General features: G+C 33.5%; 1 protein-coding gene across 2 annotated transcripts; it reads left to right on the top strand.

Moving 5' to 3' along the window:
* Nucleotides 1-12,539: 12,539 nt before the first annotated feature.
* On the top strand, nt 12,540-18,109 carry LOC115695963 (COP9 signalosome complex subunit 8). 2 transcript variants are annotated; one of them, XM_030623072.2, is made up of 5 exons: nt 12,546-12,741; nt 12,827-12,906; nt 13,320-13,501; nt 16,541-16,648; nt 17,774-18,109. In XM_030623072.2, the coding sequence occupies exons 1-5, from the start codon at nt 12,658-12,660 to the stop codon at nt 17,911-17,913; spliced, it is 594 nt and encodes a 197-aa protein (XP_030478932.1). In that variant the 5' UTR covers nt 12,546-12,657; the 3' UTR covers nt 17,914-18,109. The 2 variants fall into 2 exon arrangements, with proteins under 2 accessions (XP_060973337.1, XP_030478932.1); XM_061117354.1 differs by lacking the exons at nt 16,541-16,648; nt 17,774-18,109 and having other exon boundaries at nt 12,540-12,741; nt 13,320-13,845.
* Nucleotides 18,110-20,888: the final 2,779 nt, after the last annotated feature.

Raw genomic sequence — 20,888 nt, 5'->3', positions numbered from 1 at the left:
TCTCAAATTAGACTATGTCTATTTGTGAATTTTTCACTAAGTAAGGGCGAAATTGTAAAGAAAGAGTTTATAGGGGCATATTTGTTAATTATGATACTTTGTATGGTTCAATTAATGAATATGATAAATGACAATATTATTTAATAATTATTTATAGTTATTAAATAGTTAGAATTGGCATTTAAATGGTTGAATTAGGAAATTGGCATTTTTGAGAAAATCAGATACAAAAGGTGTTAAAATTGCAAAATTGCAAAAAGCAAGGCCCAATCCACTAAGTGTATGGCCTGCCACTTTTGTAGGAAATTTAAACTGATATTTTCATTATTTTAATGCCAAATAATTCAAACCTAACCCTAGTGGAATGCTATAAATAGATAGTGAAGGCTTCAGGAAAATTACACTAAAATTTTCTATTTTTCCTTCAGAGAAAAACCTGAGCCTTTCTCTCTCCCTATCTTTAGCTGCCACTTCTTCTTTCTCTTCCCTCTTGAAATTTCGAAATTTCTTAGTGTATGAGTAGTGCCCACACACAGCAAGTGATACCTCAATCATAGTGAGGAAGATCGTGAAGAAAGATCATCAGCAAAGGAGTTTCAGCATCAAAGATTCAGAGAAAGAGATCCAGGTTCAGATATTGATAATGCTCTGCTACAGAAAGGAATCAAGGGCTAGATATCTGAACGGAAGGAGTCATTATATTCCGCTGCACTCAATGTAAGGTTTCTTTAACTTTATATGTGTTTATTTCATCGTTTTAGAAAGTTCATATTTAGGGTGTTAATAAACATACTTGTGAGTAGATCTAAGATCCTGGTAAAATAATTTCCAACAACTTTTTCCTGGGCAGCAAGGGTTCAAAAATTCCCAACTTTTAAGCCCCCAAAACTAGCTCCCAACCTAACCAAAAGCTACCAAATTTTCCAGAATAGCAATTCAGGGTAATCTATGTTAGCCCAAGATATGTTTCCAAGAGGGGGGGTGAATTGGAAATTTAAACTAATTTCGGAAAATTAAAACTTTTAACACAAAATTACGCAATTAGTCAATTAATCAAGTAAAAGCAAGTAGTATGGCAAGCAATATATTAAGACAAATAATTAAACTTGTAAAGTAAAGAGTTTAAGGATTAGAAAATGCAAACTCTCGATTTTTACAAGGTTCGGTAGAACTATGCCACCTACGTCCTTGGTCTTCAAAGCTATGGACCTAGCTTTGAGTTCCAATATCGAGCCAAGTTAACGGGCTTGACTAACCCTTACAACCGGGAAATTTTCACCAAGGTATTTCCAAACCTCTTACAATAGTTTCGCACCCCCGAGGACTATTAACCTCTTTCTCGGATTGTTAAAGTGCCAATCTCACTATTTCCGGGTTGTTTACAAAACCGGTGCCAACCTCACCTCAATCACAATATGGAAATGTGTTTGATATACAAGCTAAAATCACTCTAGAAATATGATGATACAATGGAAACCTAGAGTGAAAAGCAAGCACACTTAAGATGAATAAAATCAAATTTTGGCTCAAAGTGTGTGAAATGTGTTGGTTTGGATTTCAAACTTAGAAGCTCCTTGATCTCACTTAGATAGGTTAGATATATGTAATAAATGCTCAACCAACTTCATTTTTTTGAGTGAAAATCGAGTTTATATAGTGTTTGAGTGAAAAATAGCCGTTTATAGCCGTTGGGCACGAAAAACGAGACTCCCTCTGGGAAAATCGGTTCACCGGTTTTCAATAGGGTAACCGGTTCATGGAGAACCGGTTTACCTCTTTGAAACCGGTTAACCTAAATCCAGGCAGTGGAAAAAGTTCGATTTTTCGCACTAAAACGGCCATAACTCTCTACTCGATTATCCGATTTCAGAAATTCAAACTTTGTTCTCTTAGTTAAACAAAATGTGATTTAGAAATTCAATCAAAAATTTTTTTTGAACTATCGTGTGAGAAAACTTGTTGCACAAGTTAGTGAATGGGCCAAAATTCAAATTTATAAAAACTTAGTGTGCTATGCAAATCACTTTAACAAGACTAAAGTAGATTTATACCATTTAATTTTGAGTAGTCTTGATGTAGATGAGCCTCCTAGCTTGATTTGCATGTTTTTTGATCCCAAGTTGACTTTTCCCGAGAGTTGACCTTGACCTTGACTTTGACTTTGACTTTCGGGTTGACTTTTTGACTTTGGGCTTTTGAAGACCTCTTTTGAATAGGGTCTTGAGTTGTTGATCCCTTGATGAATCTTTTGCTCTTGATATGCTTGTTTAATCCATTTAGTGTTGCTTTCAAAAGTTTGGTAAAAATACCAAAATATTTATTTTCTCTTTTAAATTTGCTACAAAATCAATAAATCATTAGTAACAAATAATAATCAAATATTTGTTAATCATCAAAACAAGGAGATCGAAAAGTTTGAGTTAACAATCTCCCCCTTTTTGATGATATCAAATATTTGATTATTTTGAAAGGGAAAGAAAAATTTAAGCAAAGTAAATTGGATTAGCTCCCCCTTAATGTGTGCAAGAAAAAAAAAAAAATTTACCTTTTAATTTTACCTTGCATGAATTTGTAAACTCCCCCTCAATTTTTACTTATGATAAATGAATTAGATACCAAAAAAAAATTGAGGTGATGCCAAAAAAATCAATCAATAGTTGTTCTCCCCCTTTTGATTCATCAAAAAGGGTGGCAAGGAATTCACAAAATATAAAAGAAAAGAGAAAAAAAAATTAATAATAAAAATAAAAACAAAGCAACAATCCAATGCATTAAAAAAAAACATAATATCCAAAATAACATTCAACACAACAAAAAAAATAAAACAAAGAAAAAGACCAACTAACACAAAGTCAAGAGGCATGAAGCCTTTGCACACAACCAAAAACAAAAAAAATAAAATAAAGATGCAAAAAAAAAAAAATATGCAAAAACTAGTTTGGTGGGGGGCCAAAGCGATCCATGTATGCCCTCCATTGTGTCATTTCCTCTTGCATGTTGTCAAACCCTTGCTCCATGTCTACTCTCAATGTGGTAATATCACTCCGTATGGTTGTCATCTCATGTTGAAGAGTTGAAAATTGGTTGTTCATTTCACCTCTCAAGGTGGTGAAATTGGAAGTCATGGAAGTGGTAAGGTTGGCAAAAGCTTCTTCAAGGTTAAAGTGAGGAGCTTGGGGTATTGGAGGCACTTCCTCTTCGCCTTCCTCTTCATTTTGAGCTTGGACATCTTGCTCTTCCCCTTCATCTTCACTTGGGACCAAGTGTTCATCCTCATGGACATGGGACATTGAAGTGGTGGGAATCCACTTCTTTTCCTCTTCATCGAATTTGTAGCGCATGAATTTGAATGTGATCTCACCAAGAGTGTCGGAATCCTTGGGTTCATAAACATCAATTTCATCTTCTATTGGGATTCCTAGAAGTGGGAATAAATAGCTAAGGAGATAACCATAGGGTAATGCCCTTTTTAGGGAAGGTTTAAACACTTCATGCATGGTTTTAAGGATAAGATAGCCTAGGTTAATTTGGTTTTCGCCCATTATAAGATTGTATAGGAGAACTTGATCAATGGCACTTACCTCATCTTGATGGCCTTTCCTAGGAATAAGATTAGAGCATATAAAGGCATGAACTATTTTCCCTTGAAGGGTGAGGTAGGTTCTTTTTTGTTTTGATCTAAAGGAGTTACCTACACACACATGATTATTAAAGAGGTTAAAATTGAAAAAGGCATTATTTTTAAGGCGAGGTCTATGGTCAAGCAAGAGGCCATCTTTAGGTGCATTAAGAAAATCATTAAGCGAGTCAATAGTTAACTCAAAATGTACTCCTTTGAGATCTCCCTTAACTCTATATGGATCACATTGAAACTCAATGCAAGCATAGAAGGCTCTAACTAACCTAGGATATATATTTGTTTGAATTTCTAACAATTTTTCCCATCCCATACGCTCAATAAGAAAATTAAAGTTGACATACTCAAGGGCTTGGAGATCACATTGCTTACCATTGATGACATCCCTTTGAGAGTAATCTTCCTTGAACTTCCTTGCAATTTTTCCATGTGAGAAGAGATCATGCTTTGCCTTAGTCCTTTGCTCCTTTTGTTGCATTGACACTTTTTGCCTCTTTGGTCTTGAAGAAGAGGCCATGGTGGTAGGAGGTTGAAGAGAATAAGGAGATTAGGTTTAGAGAGTGAGAATTTGAGAGAAAAAGGGTTTGAGGCTCTATTTAGGGTTAAGGTATCTGAATGGGGGGTGAGGAAGTCGTTAATGGGGTTTTTATAGCAAAAAAATCAGTTTTGAAAAGACTGAAACAGCCTTGGAATCGGGCCCAGTGAAAACCTACACGGTTTATCGTATACACGCAACCGGTAAACCGGTTTCTGCAGCAGGCCATTTTCCCGAAAATTGCTTGAAAACCCGTTTTGTCCAACCGTTTGACCCCAAATTTTTTTAGCACCTCAAATATGATAAAACAAAATTGCTCAAACAAGAAAAACTCAAAAATGATGAAAAATGACGATTTACGGTAAGCTTTTCGAAAATTGCCAAGAAACTAGAACCGTACCAAAAATGAGTTTTATGCAACGAAATTGAAAAATTCTTTTTCCAGCAGTTTTATAAAATAAAATGTGAGGTGTACAAACTTACGGAATCGAAAAATGTTGAAAAATGAGAGAGTTTGGCGAAAAACACTCTTTTAGGCCTAAAAATCTAAAAAATCAACAAGTGAGGTACCAAAAATTTGTTTCATGCATATTTCAATCAAGGCAAACCTATAGGCATACTAAATACACTCTATTTCACATATTCAAGCATATAGACACACAAGAAAATCAAATATGCAAAAATTTACATGTTCACTTGTTTAAAAACAAGTCCAAAGTTCACCAAAAGTCCACATTTTGACCTATAATTTTAAGTTTTTCAACAAGGATAGTTCATGTAGGTCAAGTATCAATAAATTTTCTCATCTATGCATATAAATCTCATTAATATCATATTTGGAACAATTTATGCATAAATAAGTAAGTAAAGAGATATGAAATTTTTCATAGCTAGCAAACCTTATATTTCATTTAAGTTGGTCATGCCTAGCTCTCTTCTAATGAAACTAAATCTCTCATCACTAAGAGGCTTGGTGAATATATCCGCTAATTGGAATTCGGTGCTTACAAAGTCTAGCATAATATCACCTCTTTGGATATGATCTCTAAGGAAGTGGTGCCTTATGTCAATATGCTTGGCTCTAGAATGCAATATTGGATTCTTAGAGAGGTTAATGGCACTAGTGTTATCACACTTTATGGGTGTACATTCAAAATCAATATCAAAATCCTTAAGAGTTTGTTTCATCCAAAGTATTTGTGCACAACAACTACCCGCGGCTATATATTCGGCTTCGGTTGTGGATAGAGCTACCGAGTTTTGTTTCTTGCTAAACCATGACACTAAGGAATTTCCTAAAAAGTGACAAGTTCCACTAGTACTTTTTCTATCCGTCTTACAACCGGCAAAGTCGGCATCCGAGTAGCTAACTATGTCAAAGTTTGAGTTCTTGGGGTACCAAAGTCCTAGATTCATTGTGCCTATCAAGTATCTAAATATTCTTTTAACGGCACTTAAGTGGGATTCTTTAGGACAAGATTGGTACCTAGCACAAAGACCAACACTAAACAAAATATCCGGTCTACTAGCGGTTAAATATAATAAAGAGCCAATCATACCTCGATACTTGGTGATGTCTACATTCTTACCGCTTTCATCTTTGTCCATCTTTATGGATGTGCTCATGGGTGTATTCATGGACTTTGCATTTGCCAAGTCAAACTTTTGAAGAAGATCCTTAATGTACTTAGTTTGACCTATGAATATGCCATCCTTTTGTTGCTTGATTTGAAGTCCAAGAAAAAAATTGAGTTCTCCCATCATGCTCATCTCAAACTCACTATGCATACACTTAGAAAATTCTTCACAAAGAGCATCATTAGTAGCACCAAAAATAATATCATCAACATAAATTTGTACTATAATAATGTCTTTAGATTTTCTTTTTATAAAAAGTGTATTATCCGCTTTACCCATTGAAAAACCATTTGAAATAAGAAAAGTGCTTAATCTTTCATACCAAGCTCTAGGAGCTTGCTTTAAACCATATAAAGCCTTTTTCAATTTGTAAACATGGTTAGGGTATTTATGATTTTGAAAACCGGGTGGTTGAGAGACATAAACCTCTTCCATAATGTACCCATTTAAGAATGCACTTTTTACATCCATTTGATACAAGATAAAATTCTTGTGGCATGCAAAAGCTAACAACATTCTAATGGACTCAAGTCTTGCTACCGGGGCAAAGGTTTCCTCATAATCAATTCCTTCTTCTTGATTGTAACCTTGGGCCACTAATCTAGCCTTGTTACGCACAATGACCCCATGCTCATCTACCTTATTTCTATAGACCCATTTTGTTCCAATCACCGATTGATGTGACGGTCTTGGAACTAACTCCCAAACATTATTTCTTATAAATTGATTTATTTCTTCTTGCATAGCTAGAAGCCAAAATTCATCAACTTCGGCCTCTTTAAAATTCTTTGGTTCAATTTGAGAAATAAAAGCAATGAAATTACACAAGTTTCTAAGGGAGTTTCTAGTAGTGACACCTTGAGAAGGATCACCTAGAATTTGGTCTATAGGATGAGCACTTTTGAATTTCCACTCATGTGGAAGGTTAGAGTTCATACCTTGGCTTTCATTTACCTTTTCCACGGGTGGTTCCTCTTTGGGAGTTTGTGAAGGAGCATTGGAAGTCTCTCCAATTTCGAGATTTTGAACCTCATCTCCCAAACCTACAACATCATCATCTAAACTTTTGCTTGTAGGCGGGTTAGTCTCATCAAAAGCAACATGAATAGATTCTTCAACAACATTAGTTCTTTTGTTATAAATTCTATAAGCTTTACTATGTGTTGAATACCCTATAAAAATTCCAACATCGGATTTCGCATCAAATTTTCCAAGGTTGTCCTTGGTGTTTAAAATGTAACATTTGCATCCAAAAACTTTAAAATAACCAATGTTGGGTTTTCTTCCTTTCCAAAGCTCATAAGGGGTTTTATTCATGTTGGGCCTAATGAAAACACGATTCAAAATATAGCAAGAGGTATTAACGGCCTCGGCCCAAAAATATTTTGGTAATGAAATTTCATTTAGCATTGACCTAGCCATTTCTTGAATTGTTCTATTCTTCCTTTCGACAACTCCATTTTGTTGTGGAGTTCTTGGTGCCGAAAAGTTATGGTTAAAACCATGATCATCACAAAACAATTCTAAGGCATCATTGTCAAACTCACCACCATGGTCACTCCTAACGGAGGTAATAGAATATCCTTTTTCATTTTGCACATTTTTACAAAATTTGACAAAGTTTTCCAAAACATCACTTTTAAGAGTCAAGAAAATAACCCAAGTAAATCTTGAAAAATCATCAACAATTACAAATGCATAGTATTTACCACCAAGACTAGCAATTCTAGAAGGACCAAATAAATCAATATGAAGCAATTGCAAAGGTCTAGTAGTTGAAATTTCTTTCTTGGAATGAAAAGATGTTTTAATTTGTTTTCCAAATTGGCATGCATCACAAAGTTTATCTTTAACAAACGGAATAGATGGCAAACCAATAACAAGATCTTTTCTAACCAATTTTGAAATAGAATCCATACTAGCATGTCCTAATCTTCTATGCCACAACCAAGAATTATCATTCATAACGGTTAAACATTTATTTTTACTATCAAAAGAATCAACATCAATAACATACACATTATCCTTCCTTACTCCAAGGAAAATAACTTCATTGGTTGAAACATTTTCAATAGAGCATTTTGAGGATTCAAACACAACACGAAAACCTATATCACATAATTGACTAATACTAAGCAAGTTATGTTTAAGATTATCAACAAGAAGCACATTTTTAATACATGGAGAGTATACGTTACCGATATCACCAATGCCCAAGATTTTTCCTTTTGAATTGTCTCCAAAAGTGACAAAGCCACTTTCCTTGCTTTTAAAGCTTGAAAATCTTGATGGATCACCGGTCATATGCTTTGAACATCCACTATCCAAGAACCATAAGCTTTGGCTCTTTCTTGTTGATTCCCCATCATCAAGTGCCATCATGCACATGTTTGCCACTTCATTCTTTCCTTCTTCTTCGGAGTCCTCTTCGTCACTATTGAGCCAATCCGCCAACATTGCCCTTCCTTTGTATTTGTTCTTCTTTCTCATTGGACAATCCATCTTCATATGTCCGGGCTTCTTGCACTCAAAGCAAATTGGTGGATCATCTTTGCTTTTTCTTTCTTTTGAGTCACTCCCTCTTTGTGGCTTCTTCCCAAAGTTCTTTTTGAATTTCATGAACTTTTTGTATTTCTTAGAGAAGAGTGCCAAATCCTCCATGTCACTACATAAGCTTTCCTCATCTTCTTCACTAATGGCATGGGAGGATGAAGACTTGAATGCAATAGTCTTCTTTTTCTTCTCAACTTCCTCTTCTTCTTGTGCACTCATGAAAATTTCATGGTTCATGAGTGAGCCAATTAGTTCTTCCAAGGGAAGTGTTGAGAGATCCTTGGCTTCTTGAATAGCAACCACCTTTCCTTGATAAGCCTTGGTGAGACTTCTCAAAATCTTGGTCACCATATCCTTTTGAGTAAGTACCTTGCCAAGAGAGTTCAAACCATTAGTAATTGTAGTGAAGCGAGTATACATATTAGCAATGGTTTCATCCGATTTCATCTTAAAGTTCTCATATTGAGTGGAATAAATTTGAATTTTAGTTTCCTTCATAGCACTAGTTCCTTGATGAGTAACTTCAAGCATTTTCCACATGTCATAAGCGGTAGAGGCTTGTTCAATATTTTTAAAAATATCTCTATCCAAACCACATATAAGAGCATATTTAGCTTTAGCATTTTTAGAAAGCATTTTCTTATCATTTTCATCATATGCTTCATAAGTCTTAATTACTTCAACACCATTTATGACATGTTTAGCAACATAAGGACCACTAGACACAATATGCCACAAATCATAGTCAATAGATTGAAGGTAAGTTTCCATTCTAATTTTCCAATAAGGAAAATCTACTCCATTGAAGTATGGTGCTCTATTTGTGCTAAAACCTTCTAACATGTTATTTTGTGAATTACTTGGAAACGCCATGCTCTAGATTGTGAAATCTAATCAAATAATTTGAGCCCTTGCTCTGATACCAATTGTTAGCCCAAGATATGTTTCCAAGAGGGGGGGTGAATTGGAAATTTAAACTAATTTCGGAAAATTAAAACTTTTAACACAAAATTACGCAATTAGTCAATTAATCAAGTAAAAGCAAGTAGTATGGCAAGCAATATATTAAGACAAATAATTAAACTTGTAAAGTAAAGAGTTTAAGGATTAGAAAATGCAAACTCTCGATTTTTACAAGGTTCGGTAGAACTATGCCACCTACGTCCTTGGTCTTCAAAGCTATGGACCTAGCTTTGAGTTCCAATATCGAGCCAAGTTAACGGGCTTCGACTAACCCTTACAACCGGAAATTTTCACCAAGGTATTTCCAAACCTCTTACAATAGTTTCGCACCCCGAGGACTATTAACCTCTTTCTCGGATTGTTAAAGTGCCAATCTCACTATTTCCGGGTTGTTTACAAAACCGGTGCCAACCTCACCTCAATCACAATATGGAAATGTGTTTGATATACAAGCTAAAATCACTCTAGAAATATGATGATACAATGGAAACCTAGAGTGAAAAGCAAGCACACTTAAGATGAATAAAATCAAATTTTGGCTCAAAGTGTGTGAAATGTGTTGGTTTGGATTTCAAACTTAGAAGCTCCTTGATCTCACTTAGATAGGTTAGATATATGTAATAAATGCTCAACCAACTTCATTTTTTTGAGTGAAAATCGAGTTTATATAGTGTTTGAGTGAAAAATAGCCGTTTATAGCCGTTGGGCACGAAAAACGAGACTCCCTCTGGGAAAATCGGTTCACCGGTTTTCAATAGGGTAACCGGTTCATGGAGAACCGGTTTACCTCTTTGAAACCGGTTAACCTAAATCCAGGCAGTGGAAAAAGTTCGATTTTTCGCACTAAAACGGCCATAACTCTCTACTCGATTATCCGATTTCAGAAATTCAAACTTTGTTCTCTTAGTTAAACAAAATGTGATTTAGAAATTCAATCAAAAATTTTTTTTGAACTATCGTGTGAGAAAACTTGTTGCACAAGTTAGTGAATGGGCCAAAATTCAAATTTATAAAAACTTAGTGTGCTATGCAAATCACTTTAACAAGACTAAAGTAGATTTATACCATTTAATTTTGAGTAGTCTTGATGTAGATGAGCCTCCTAGCTTGATTTGCATGTTTTTTGATCCCAAGTTGACTTTTCCCGAGAGTTGACCTTGACCTTGACTTTGACTTTGACTTTCGGGTTGACTTTTTGACTTTGGGCTTTTGAAGACCTCTTTTGAATAGGGTCTTGAGTTGTTGATCCCTTGATGAATCTTTTGCTCTTGATATGCTTGTTTAATCCATTTAGTGTTGCTTTCAAAAGTTTGGTAAAAATACCAAAATATTTATTTTCTCTTTTAAATTTGCTACAAAATCAATAAATCATTAGTAACAAATAATAATCAAATATTTGTTAATCATCAAAACAAGGAGATCGAAAAGTTTGAGTTAACAATCTAAACATAACCCACACCTTAAAAGCATCTAAAACAACATGCAATGAAATTTACTATGGTTGAGCAAAGCTTGAGTTCTCAAAACCCAAACTTCTTCAAATCTAGTACAACTGCTACTACTTCCAAAAACAAGCTATAAATAACTAAAATTAAACTTTAAAATAGTCTCTCACACAATACAACCTCAAATAAACTAAACCCCCAAATTCTTAAACTCACAAGAGAGAACCAAGCTTAAAACTTCAAAAACAATAAGGAATAAAGTATCTAGGGCTTACCTTTGATCTTGGCTTAAGGTTTCTCCTCAAATTCTTGCTGAAAATGACTTGAATATGGAAGCCTAACCTTAGTTTTCCATGGTTCTTCTAGGGACAAAGGTGAAGGAGAGAGAGAGAGATAACTTTTAGTTTTTTTCCTACTTTCTCTTTTTCTATTTCCTTAATAAACTAGATCATACCACCAGCATAAACAAAACCTGGGAGTTTCCACTAACTCCACTACAAGACAAAATCTCAATGAAATGACAAATTCCAATTTCGCCCATTGCTTTAAACTTAAGCAACTTATAAGTCTGGGGTAAAGTGGTCCAAAACCATAACCCCGCCTAACCCCAATACTCCAAATATCAATATATGAATATCCCGCTAAATAAAAGGTTCTAAACTTACCTATGTGACTCTACTAGCCATTTGTCGTATTTTCCACCGTTATTGAGCGAAAATCATAAAATTTGTAAATTTTGCATATAACATAAATAATACCCTTAGAGTTTAATTAAATTTTCGGAATTGAGAAATTATAACTCTAATGTCCATTTTTTAAAAATAGGTCCCACAACAAATAAAATCATGCATAATCATAAAACATCAATAATTAATGCTAATTGCCTTTACTAATCCAAATTATAATCATGCGGTCATTACAATTATCCCCTCGTTAAGAGGATTTTAGCTTGAACAACTCTAGATATTGAGCCCTCATGTTGGACTCTGATTCCCAGGTGGCTTCCTCCACCTTACTGTTCCTCCATAGTATTTTGACCAATGCTATGGTCTTGTTTCGAAGAACCTTTTCCTTCCGATCGAGGATTTGAATTGGTTGTTCCTCATAGGACAAATCTGACTATAGTGAAGTCGTGGTTGATGGAGAAGTCGTTGGGTTCGCGGTGGTCATTGAGTCCGTGGGTCCTTGGGTCTGTGGTCATGGTGGTCGTGGAGAGAAGGAACCAAGGTAGTGGGTGGTGGTTGTGGGTCAATTGTGTGCTCCTCTGTGTGCGTGTTTACAGAGAGCGAGAGAGAGAGAGGGTTGTTCAAATGAGAGGGGTAGAATGGGATTTTAGGAAAAAATGACATATTATACTAATGTTGAATAGTTTAGGTTTACAAAAAAAATTTTGGTCTAATAAATGCATAATTAATCAAGTTTTCCAAACATAATTGGTACTCTATGTTTTCAATAATATTTAATTAGTACATTATATTTCTAAATTGTACATATTTAGTATCTTAAAGTAAAATTTAATTAATTTAACTAAATAGTTCTAAGTTATATGTAATCATATAATTAAACTTGAATTCAGAATTCATAAAATTTTAGACATTATAGTGATAAAATTTTATCAAAAAATTTAAATTTAAAGTACTAAATATGTATAATTTTAAAATATAAAATACCAAAATATTATTAAAAATATAAAATACCAAATTTATATTCAGATAAAACACCATAAACCAAATGTAAACACTCTTTCTTATATGGATTAGTAAGAAAATAAAAAAAATAACATGATATTTGCCATTGCAACTTAGGTGTCCTTCTATTTGAGAGAATAAACAATAAGCGAGCTGTGGGTGTCAGTAGTATCCGTGGGGAAGCTAAAGCAAGCGGCCATGGACTTCTCCACTCTATCAGAGGCGTTGGAATCCAAATCCTACGCCAAGATCGCCGATATCTGCGACAACCTCATGCTTCAGGTAACTTTTAAACCCTTTCTCTTTTTCTTTCCCTCCTTTTTCTTACACCTCTTTCTCTCATTTTCCTATATCTGCCTTCGTACAGGTTGCGGCGGAGGGCGTCCCCTATCAGGACGAGTGGCCCTACGCGATTCATCTTCTGGGTCACATTTATTCCGATGATACGTATGTTTATACAATTATTTACTTAAAATGACTTGTTTGATCTTTTATTTGCCCCTTTAATTATTTGAATTTTTGAGTAACACCAAATAAAAACAAATTCTTAGTAGCTTAATCATATTGTCTATTGTATGCGGTTTTTAATTATATTGTTCTGATTTCGAAATTTCCGTGATTGAGTTTGAGGGATTTTTTTTTTTTTTGATAATTTATCTGGTTTTTGAGTAATGTTGTTCCTCACAAGAAATTAAACTTTGTTGTGTCATATGCTACAAGCTAGTAAAGTAAATGGGTTTTGAGTGAGAGTTTATTAAGGCTTGATACTAATTTGCAGCATTGGGTTTATAGAATTAATGAAAAAGCTGTTTAAGATGTTTTATTTGGGATTTCATCTTTGGAATTGGGAATGGTTGCAGTAATAGTGCACGGTTTCTATGGAAATCAATACCTGCTGCAATCAAAGACAACCAGCCAGAACTGCTTGCTGCTTGGAAAATTGGCCAGAAGTTATGGGTAAGGGACTATGGAGGTGTGCATGAGGCTATTCGTGGATTCGATTGGAGCCAGCAAGTTCAAGGCCTTGTCGCTGCTTTTTCAGGCAAGTCTCTACAAAATCTCATCTTATCTATTGTTTTAGATACTAATTCAGTAAATCAAGAACTATATCTATTTGGACAGACCAATTATCTATTTGCATATTCGTTGTTTGAAGAAATTGTTACTTGGTGCGAATACTTGACTTTTGACATTCTTTCAGACTTTTTCTTTGTTGTAATTTGTTTAAGTTGTAGTGTTTTGGACTCAGGAAATTTCTATTGGAGCCATGTTTATTTATTTACTTTACTTATTAAACTATTGAAGGCATGTTTGGCTCTTTTTTTCTTCTTTCTGTCATTACAAATCATATGTATTATTTGTTCACTTTGATAAAAAAAGAACCACATTGGTGAGCTAGGTTGGTCTTGCAGACTCTGATAGGGCTTGTTGCAAGTCAGAGCAACTCTTAACTTTTTCTGTATGTATTCAAAAGTTTTTTCTGTGGATGCATTTTGGTTGGAAGTAAAATTTTGAAATAGACAAGATGACGGAGTTGGAAATCGAAAGAGATAAGAAAACTACGACCGTGTATAATGAACATTTATACAAATTGGATGAGTGCCTCTTTTTGCTTCATATGTATTTTTTGATGTGGTTTCTCTGGAACCTAGGAGGCTACCTTACCAAAGATAATGTTTATGGACTCACTTATTAGTGAACATTGGCAGTCTTTTCTTAATTTTCATATATTGATGACTTTGTAACGGACACTCAGAGTATGAGGAAGTCATTATTCATTAGAGAATGTTGTTAAGCCTTATGGTTTAAACAATAGGATATTCCAAGATGTGGAAGAGGGTGTTTTTTTTACATTTGGAATAGAGTGAAATATATGATGTCTAAAAACTAAGGAGGTTTTAATGGATTGCTTTATGAGAGCTAGTTAATGACTGGTACCTTTGATTGCAACTTAAGATGATATCCTATCATTTTTTATTAGTATGGAGCTTGTTGTTTCTTACTAAAGAAAATCAATATTGAAAGTATTTTGATCATTAATTGCTGTCGAATAGATATGTATGCTTGCATAGTAAGTAACAGAAGTATGCCCTTCCTTTCTATGCTAGTGGCAAAGATCTAAGTGTGTATTGCTTGATTTTATTGCATTTGAGAACTCAACATCTTTTAGGCTAAAGCTCATTGCAGTGAACTGTTTAGTGTTTTTTTTGGATAAATTAAGTGTTCTGGTTGTAATGCAGCCACTGTAGCGCCCTGTTATAGGATTCATCAAACAAAATAAATAATCCACAGATAATACAGTAAGTGTGATGTGTGAATAAAGTGGGTACTAGGGAGAACTAGAGAGATGACAGAGAAAAAGGAATCACAGGAAGGAAGAGAGAAACAGGCTCTTGCATGGTCATCTACATAGCAATTTTACAGTGTTCTGGTCCTAGGGTAGGTGGGAAGCCTTGAAGAAAATATACGGAAGAATTTTCCCAATACCATCGTATTGTCTGGCGAAGTAGATTTTCCTTGAATAACCAAATAATATTATGGGTTAATGTTTAAATCCTAGATATAAGCTTTTGTAATTTAGACTCTGGATTCTGTGTCACATCTATTATAATTGGTGGTTTTTCATAATAAGCGTGAAGAATTTTCAGAATAGGTTGTTGTCTGACGAAGTAGAATTTGCTAGTGTAACTTACTTACAGTATGGTTAAATACTTAGATTCTAGTTATGTAGCTCTTACAGACTATGGGATCTGCATCTCATCTAATATAATTTTTTAAAAAGTAAGCATGCCATAATTTTCATTTAGTTGTCCAGCACCCCTACAAGTCTGAGTCCGGACAACCAGTTCCAACAGTTCAATATTCAACCACAATTTTTTTTTTAATTTAGTTACTGCTTGTTTTGATTATAATGAGTGCAAGGTATTTTCAAATGTCATCTTGTTTGATTATAACTTAGTTACAGCTTGGTATGGTTGCTTAAGTCCCTTTGCTTCTGTGATAATACAAAAACATATCTCCCTTAGCTTGTCTTCCATGTCATTCTCAAGGATCTCCTGGAGCTGGAAATTTCAGTCATTCTACTTGTGTGCTTTTTCTGTATTTCCTGAGCTATTTAATATAGAGAGTTCAATTAGCTGGGTGGCGAGAAAGGGAGAGGCATGTTCATAAAATCCTGTTCTGTTTGTAAATTTCTTGATACATTCTCATGACTACTACAAGTTTAATGAGGGGAAAGTGGTAATGAAAATTGATTTTCTTGCAACATGATATTCTCTAGACTGGTTGTGCAATCCAAGATATTGAACTTAGAGAGATATTACAGTTTACATAGCTACTGCCAGTGAGAAGAAATATCACACTATTTATTTAGACGAAGATTAGATTTTGATTTGGCCTTTATTACTTTTAGCCACCTCAACACACTTTTATGTTGTGTGCAGCTTGAATTGCTTTGTGGCACATGATGGTCAATCTATGCTGAATTTTCTCCTGATTTTACTTGTTTATAATTTTATAAAGAATGTTTACACAATCTATCAGTGCTCTATCACATTATTGATTACTAATTATACCTGTATGTGTGCTCTTACATAATTTCTAACTGCCATGCTCAATTCTGATCTTTTCATGTGATCTTCAACTTCAGATTTTCTTTATTATTTTTATGTTTTCTGGAGGACAGAGAGCCTAGTTCATTATTTAAATTGTTCTAGGAGAATAAGGCCATTTGGATCTTAATGATGTTGCTATCTAATAATTAAGGCTTTTTCTCTATATGAATGTGCCAAAGAAAACTGTGCTGAGTATTGTTTTAGTAGAATATATTTGTCGTAGTATGGTAATCCTATTAAGAGAGCCTAAATAGCTATACTAAATGATGTTAAAACATGGAATCTTGTCTGTACTTGAAAATATTTGTAAAACTGTCTTTGCTGCTGGTATGTTGTATTCCTTGTCTACATAATTGGTAGGATTTCCGGAAGTAGTGTTAGCAAGAACTTGTAGGGTAACAATTACTATAAGTAATTTTATTTTTCATGCTGTGTTCCTAACTGTCGTCTGTCTGAACTTCTTGCAGAGCTTTACACAAAGAAAATGTTTCAGTTGCTGCAGTCTGCTTATTCCACAATAAGCATCCAAGACACTGCTCTTTTTCTAGGAATGAATGAGGATAATGCTACAAATTGTAAGACTCTTTTCTTTCTAATATGGAAAAAAATTAGAAACAATCAATGTCCAGAATGATTCCACAGTGCCTCTATCCAGATGCTCTTTTGGTTAAATAATCTCTCTGTTTTTTTTTTTTTTTTAATTTTTTCTAAACACATTTAAATAATTGCAAATAAAGAAACTTGATATGTGAATAGTATACCAAATCTAAGAAAGTAAACTTTACTATGTTTGGCTACGCAATAGAGTCATCGTTGATTCTATATTAAGGTTGTTTCAAGTCCCAATAGCCTAGAATTATGTATGGATTTTTTGATCCTTTGATTGTGAATGAACCAAGATTCTTGAAGAGGCTCTGGCCTTTCTGAAACAAATATCATAATTTCGTCTCGGGTAGCCTCAAGTTTTGTTATTGCACTAGCTGCAGCTGTGCAACACACTCCAAAATTAATTGCCACATATATATATATATATATATATATATATATTTATAGATCTGCATAACCTTCACAGCTCTCTCAACTTTTAGTACGTGTAGTTAACTTTACTCTGGTATTGACTCCAGTGGCTGCATTACTTAATAGGATGGTTATTTTGCTTCGGTGTCAGATGAGAGGCCTATGTTTTTTCCAATTTCACAACCGAACAAAATTTAAGAATATGAAAAATACATATTTCTTAGTGCCTATCTTAATAGCTAATATAAAAGCAGCCTTTAGAAGACCAAAGGAAAAAAAAGGAAAAGTTATATTAAGACTTATGTCCATTAAACTGACACTTAAATCCATCTGTTCACATGTTGGCCATTTGAATTTCTTCTTGTTTTGCAGTAATTAACATTAGAAACAGAAAACATTTTGATGTATGCTACTTGCAAAAAATATTTATCCTTAGTATTACAAAGTAGCTGTGATAATTTTCCTATTTCATTCCTTCTTTCGGTTTCTATGCTGCATTAATATTTTTCTTGGCGACAAATAATCTTTTTACTATATGAGCAACTGCTTGTCCAGATATTTTGATGTTAAGCTTGAATACTTTTAGGTTTGTTAATGGAATAGAACTAGGCCATGATTTATTATCTGCCTTCAACATCCATATCATTGCAATGTAGCTTACGAAAAATTGACCCGTGTTGCAGATGTGGTACAGCAAGGCTGGATTTTGGATGCTGCTTCTCAAATGCTTACAGTGAAGAAACAACCACTTGTGAAAGAGCAGAAACTAGACCCCAGTAAATTGCAGAACTTGACAGAATATGTGTTCTACCTAGAGCATTAAAGGAGATTTTTTTTTTCAAGAGTTCAGCTACTGCCGATGAATTTTTTTGATGCACCGAAAATCATTGAATTTTTTGACAATTTTCTTAAGTAGTTTGAGGAGTTCTGGTAAATATGTAGCATTTTTACTTTGATCATGTTGAAATCATTGAGAGATTTACTCAATTCTTATCTGAATTTATCATTTTTGTTGGTTATTATTATTATTATCATCACTACATGGAAAAAGTTAAAATTTTGATTAAATGGCAAACGTACTAAGCCAAATGTCTAGTCAGGCTCATGCAAGCGTGCTTGAAGTTGGTCACATTTTCAACTTGCACATGCCGTGAACACACCCTGTTTTAAGCCACTTTTGTCTTGCTTTTGTTATACATATACATATACAGATATATTAATGTGTAGTAGCTATCATGCTTTGATTATTAGTACCCCCTATAAAAACTATCACATAAATGGCTGAAAAATTAAAGAGTGCACATATAAATTATACTCAAATTATACTAGTTCCATTTATTAAAGTAACTTGTGTGTAAAGTTTCTGCACATATTTACTCAAAACTAGAACAACAAACACAATGTGGTAGTAGGTAAGTGTGTAGTGCAGGTTTGAGTGGCGTACAGCTTATGGCAATGGAAGGAAGACTTATTTGAAGTCAGAGTACATAGCAGCAGCCTATGGTCTCACCACTGCCTATTTGACACCTCTTGTGTTGAGGTCTTGACCAGTTCAGATTTTAGTCAATTATTGGATAATCCCAGTCAATGGTCAAGTCATGGATCTTAATTTTTGATTAAAGAAAAAACAAGCTGAATATGTTCATTGATGTAGAGACATAAGTTGAGTTAGCTGCATTTGAGTGGGGTTGGAGTATAGAAACACTTTGAATTGGATTCATTTCATTTTAAAGATGGAACTGAATGTGTATGGTAGTAATATATGAAACTTTTTTTTTTAATGGAGTCATAGAATATTGATTAACTTTAAATTACACTTGCCAAGTAACGAGTAATTTTTCTTTTCCCTACCCAATAAGAATTACTTTCACCTGAAGAAACTTCACAATTTTCCACTCAAAATATCTCTACACTACTACTTCCACTCCTCCTATCTAAGCATCACTAATCTACTTTCTTTCTTCTTCTTTTTCTAAGACAATTATTAAGAATTTCTTCAAAATCATATCCACATATATCAGATAAAAATCCTATTATATAATTAATAAGATTCAGTATCTATCTATCTATCTATCTACAATTTATTGTATATATGTATAATAGTTGTTAATTAAAATACCCCTTTTTAAACCCGCGCAATAATTAATTAGCTTATTAGAAATCGATTACTTATAAAATTTCACGTGTTATCGCATGAAATCTTAACCATTTATACAGAACAATACTAAAGGAAAAATCCAGCTTCAAAAAACAACTGAGATCAGATAAACCAATTAAAACCAAAACTCCATCACATTGGTATTTATTATATAACATTATTATTTAGGTCAGTATATACACATTTCCTCTACTCATACATATATATTTTATTTATTTATATATATATTCACATACCTGAATAATTATATAAATAATTTACAATTCAAATTAGAGGATTTGTTAAGCTATAAATCTCACATAAAGACCTGAACCTTTTGTGCTTCCTGTGAGGCCCAATCTCAAATATCGTGGTTGGATCATCATTATCATCATCTTCATCCTCATCATCCTTGGAAGCAGTACTAATAAGATCAAACGTCGTCGTATCGCTCATCGCCTGTTGATCGTGATCATGATGAGCTGCTCCGAATTCGAGTACTTCGACCGATACTACGGCGTCGTTTCGGTTGCTGCTTTCCGAGTCGCCACTGAGTTGGATGAGTAGCTCGGCCGCGTTGATTTCTGACTCGGAGAAAACCGACGTAGAAGAGAGCAACGACGAGGAAGAAGAAGAAGAAGAGGAGGACGAGATTTTCCTCTTCTTGGTTTTGGAATTGCATGATGATGATGTTGTTTCCTTAGCCATGTTTATTTTTCGTTTTGGTTTTAGAAAGAGAAAGTTAGAGAGAGATTGAGAAAATATTAGCTTATATAGAACGAAATAGTTTAGGTCGGTTGTAAAATCCTTTGTATTTCATTTTAGGATAAATATTATGTTTAGAGCATATATTTTATAAAAATTATTAATTAAATTCTTTGTTTGGTTAAATGATAAAATAGACCTTACATTTTTTAAAATTGTACGAATAAGATCCTGAACTGATTTTTTTTTTATTAAAATAAAACTTAATAATAATCTTATGTAGAGATGTTATGATAAAACTAGTTACATTTCTTGTATCTGTCATATTAGAAATTGTCTTAAAGTTAGTTATATTAAAAATTATTTTTTTTTTTAAAATTGAGTTTAAGATCTTATTTTTACCATTTTGGAAATTATATGGTCTATTTTGTCATTTAACAAAACAGAAGGTGCAATTATTAACTTTTGCAAAACATAAAATCTAAAATGGTATTTACTTTTTATTATATTTATTTATTTATTTATACAAATGGAATGAAAAGATTTTTCTTTCTGTCCACGTTAGAGCATCGGCCATGCTTAGTCAATGAAATTTATTAATATATAATTTTTTTATATATATAAAATGAAAACACGGCTTAATAATTAATATATTAATAAAATTAAAATTTATTAACGATATCTAAAATCAAACAAAAGGTGTGGATTTGCCAATTATTATATTACCAAACAAACATTAGATATCTTCACTTATTTAATATGAATTAATTAATTATCTTCTTTTTTCATCGTATTTCTTTTGAAAGATCGTATTATTGTTTTGATTCTTTTATATGCTTCTATTACATTTTTCTTCACTTATTTAATATGAATTTATTAATTATCTTCTTTTTTTATCGTATTTCTTTTGAAAGATCGTATTTTTGTTTTGATTCTTTTATATGCTTCTATTACAT

This window comes from Cannabis sativa, chromosome 6 (assembly GCF_029168945.1).
Source record: "Cannabis sativa cultivar Pink pepper isolate KNU-18-1 chromosome 6, ASM2916894v1, whole genome shotgun sequence".
Classification (NCBI taxonomy): domain Eukaryota; kingdom Viridiplantae; phylum Streptophyta; class Magnoliopsida; order Rosales; family Cannabaceae; genus Cannabis; species Cannabis sativa.
The sequence above is the reverse complement of the archived record's forward strand: the minus strand, read 5'-3'. Positions and strand labels throughout refer to the sequence as shown.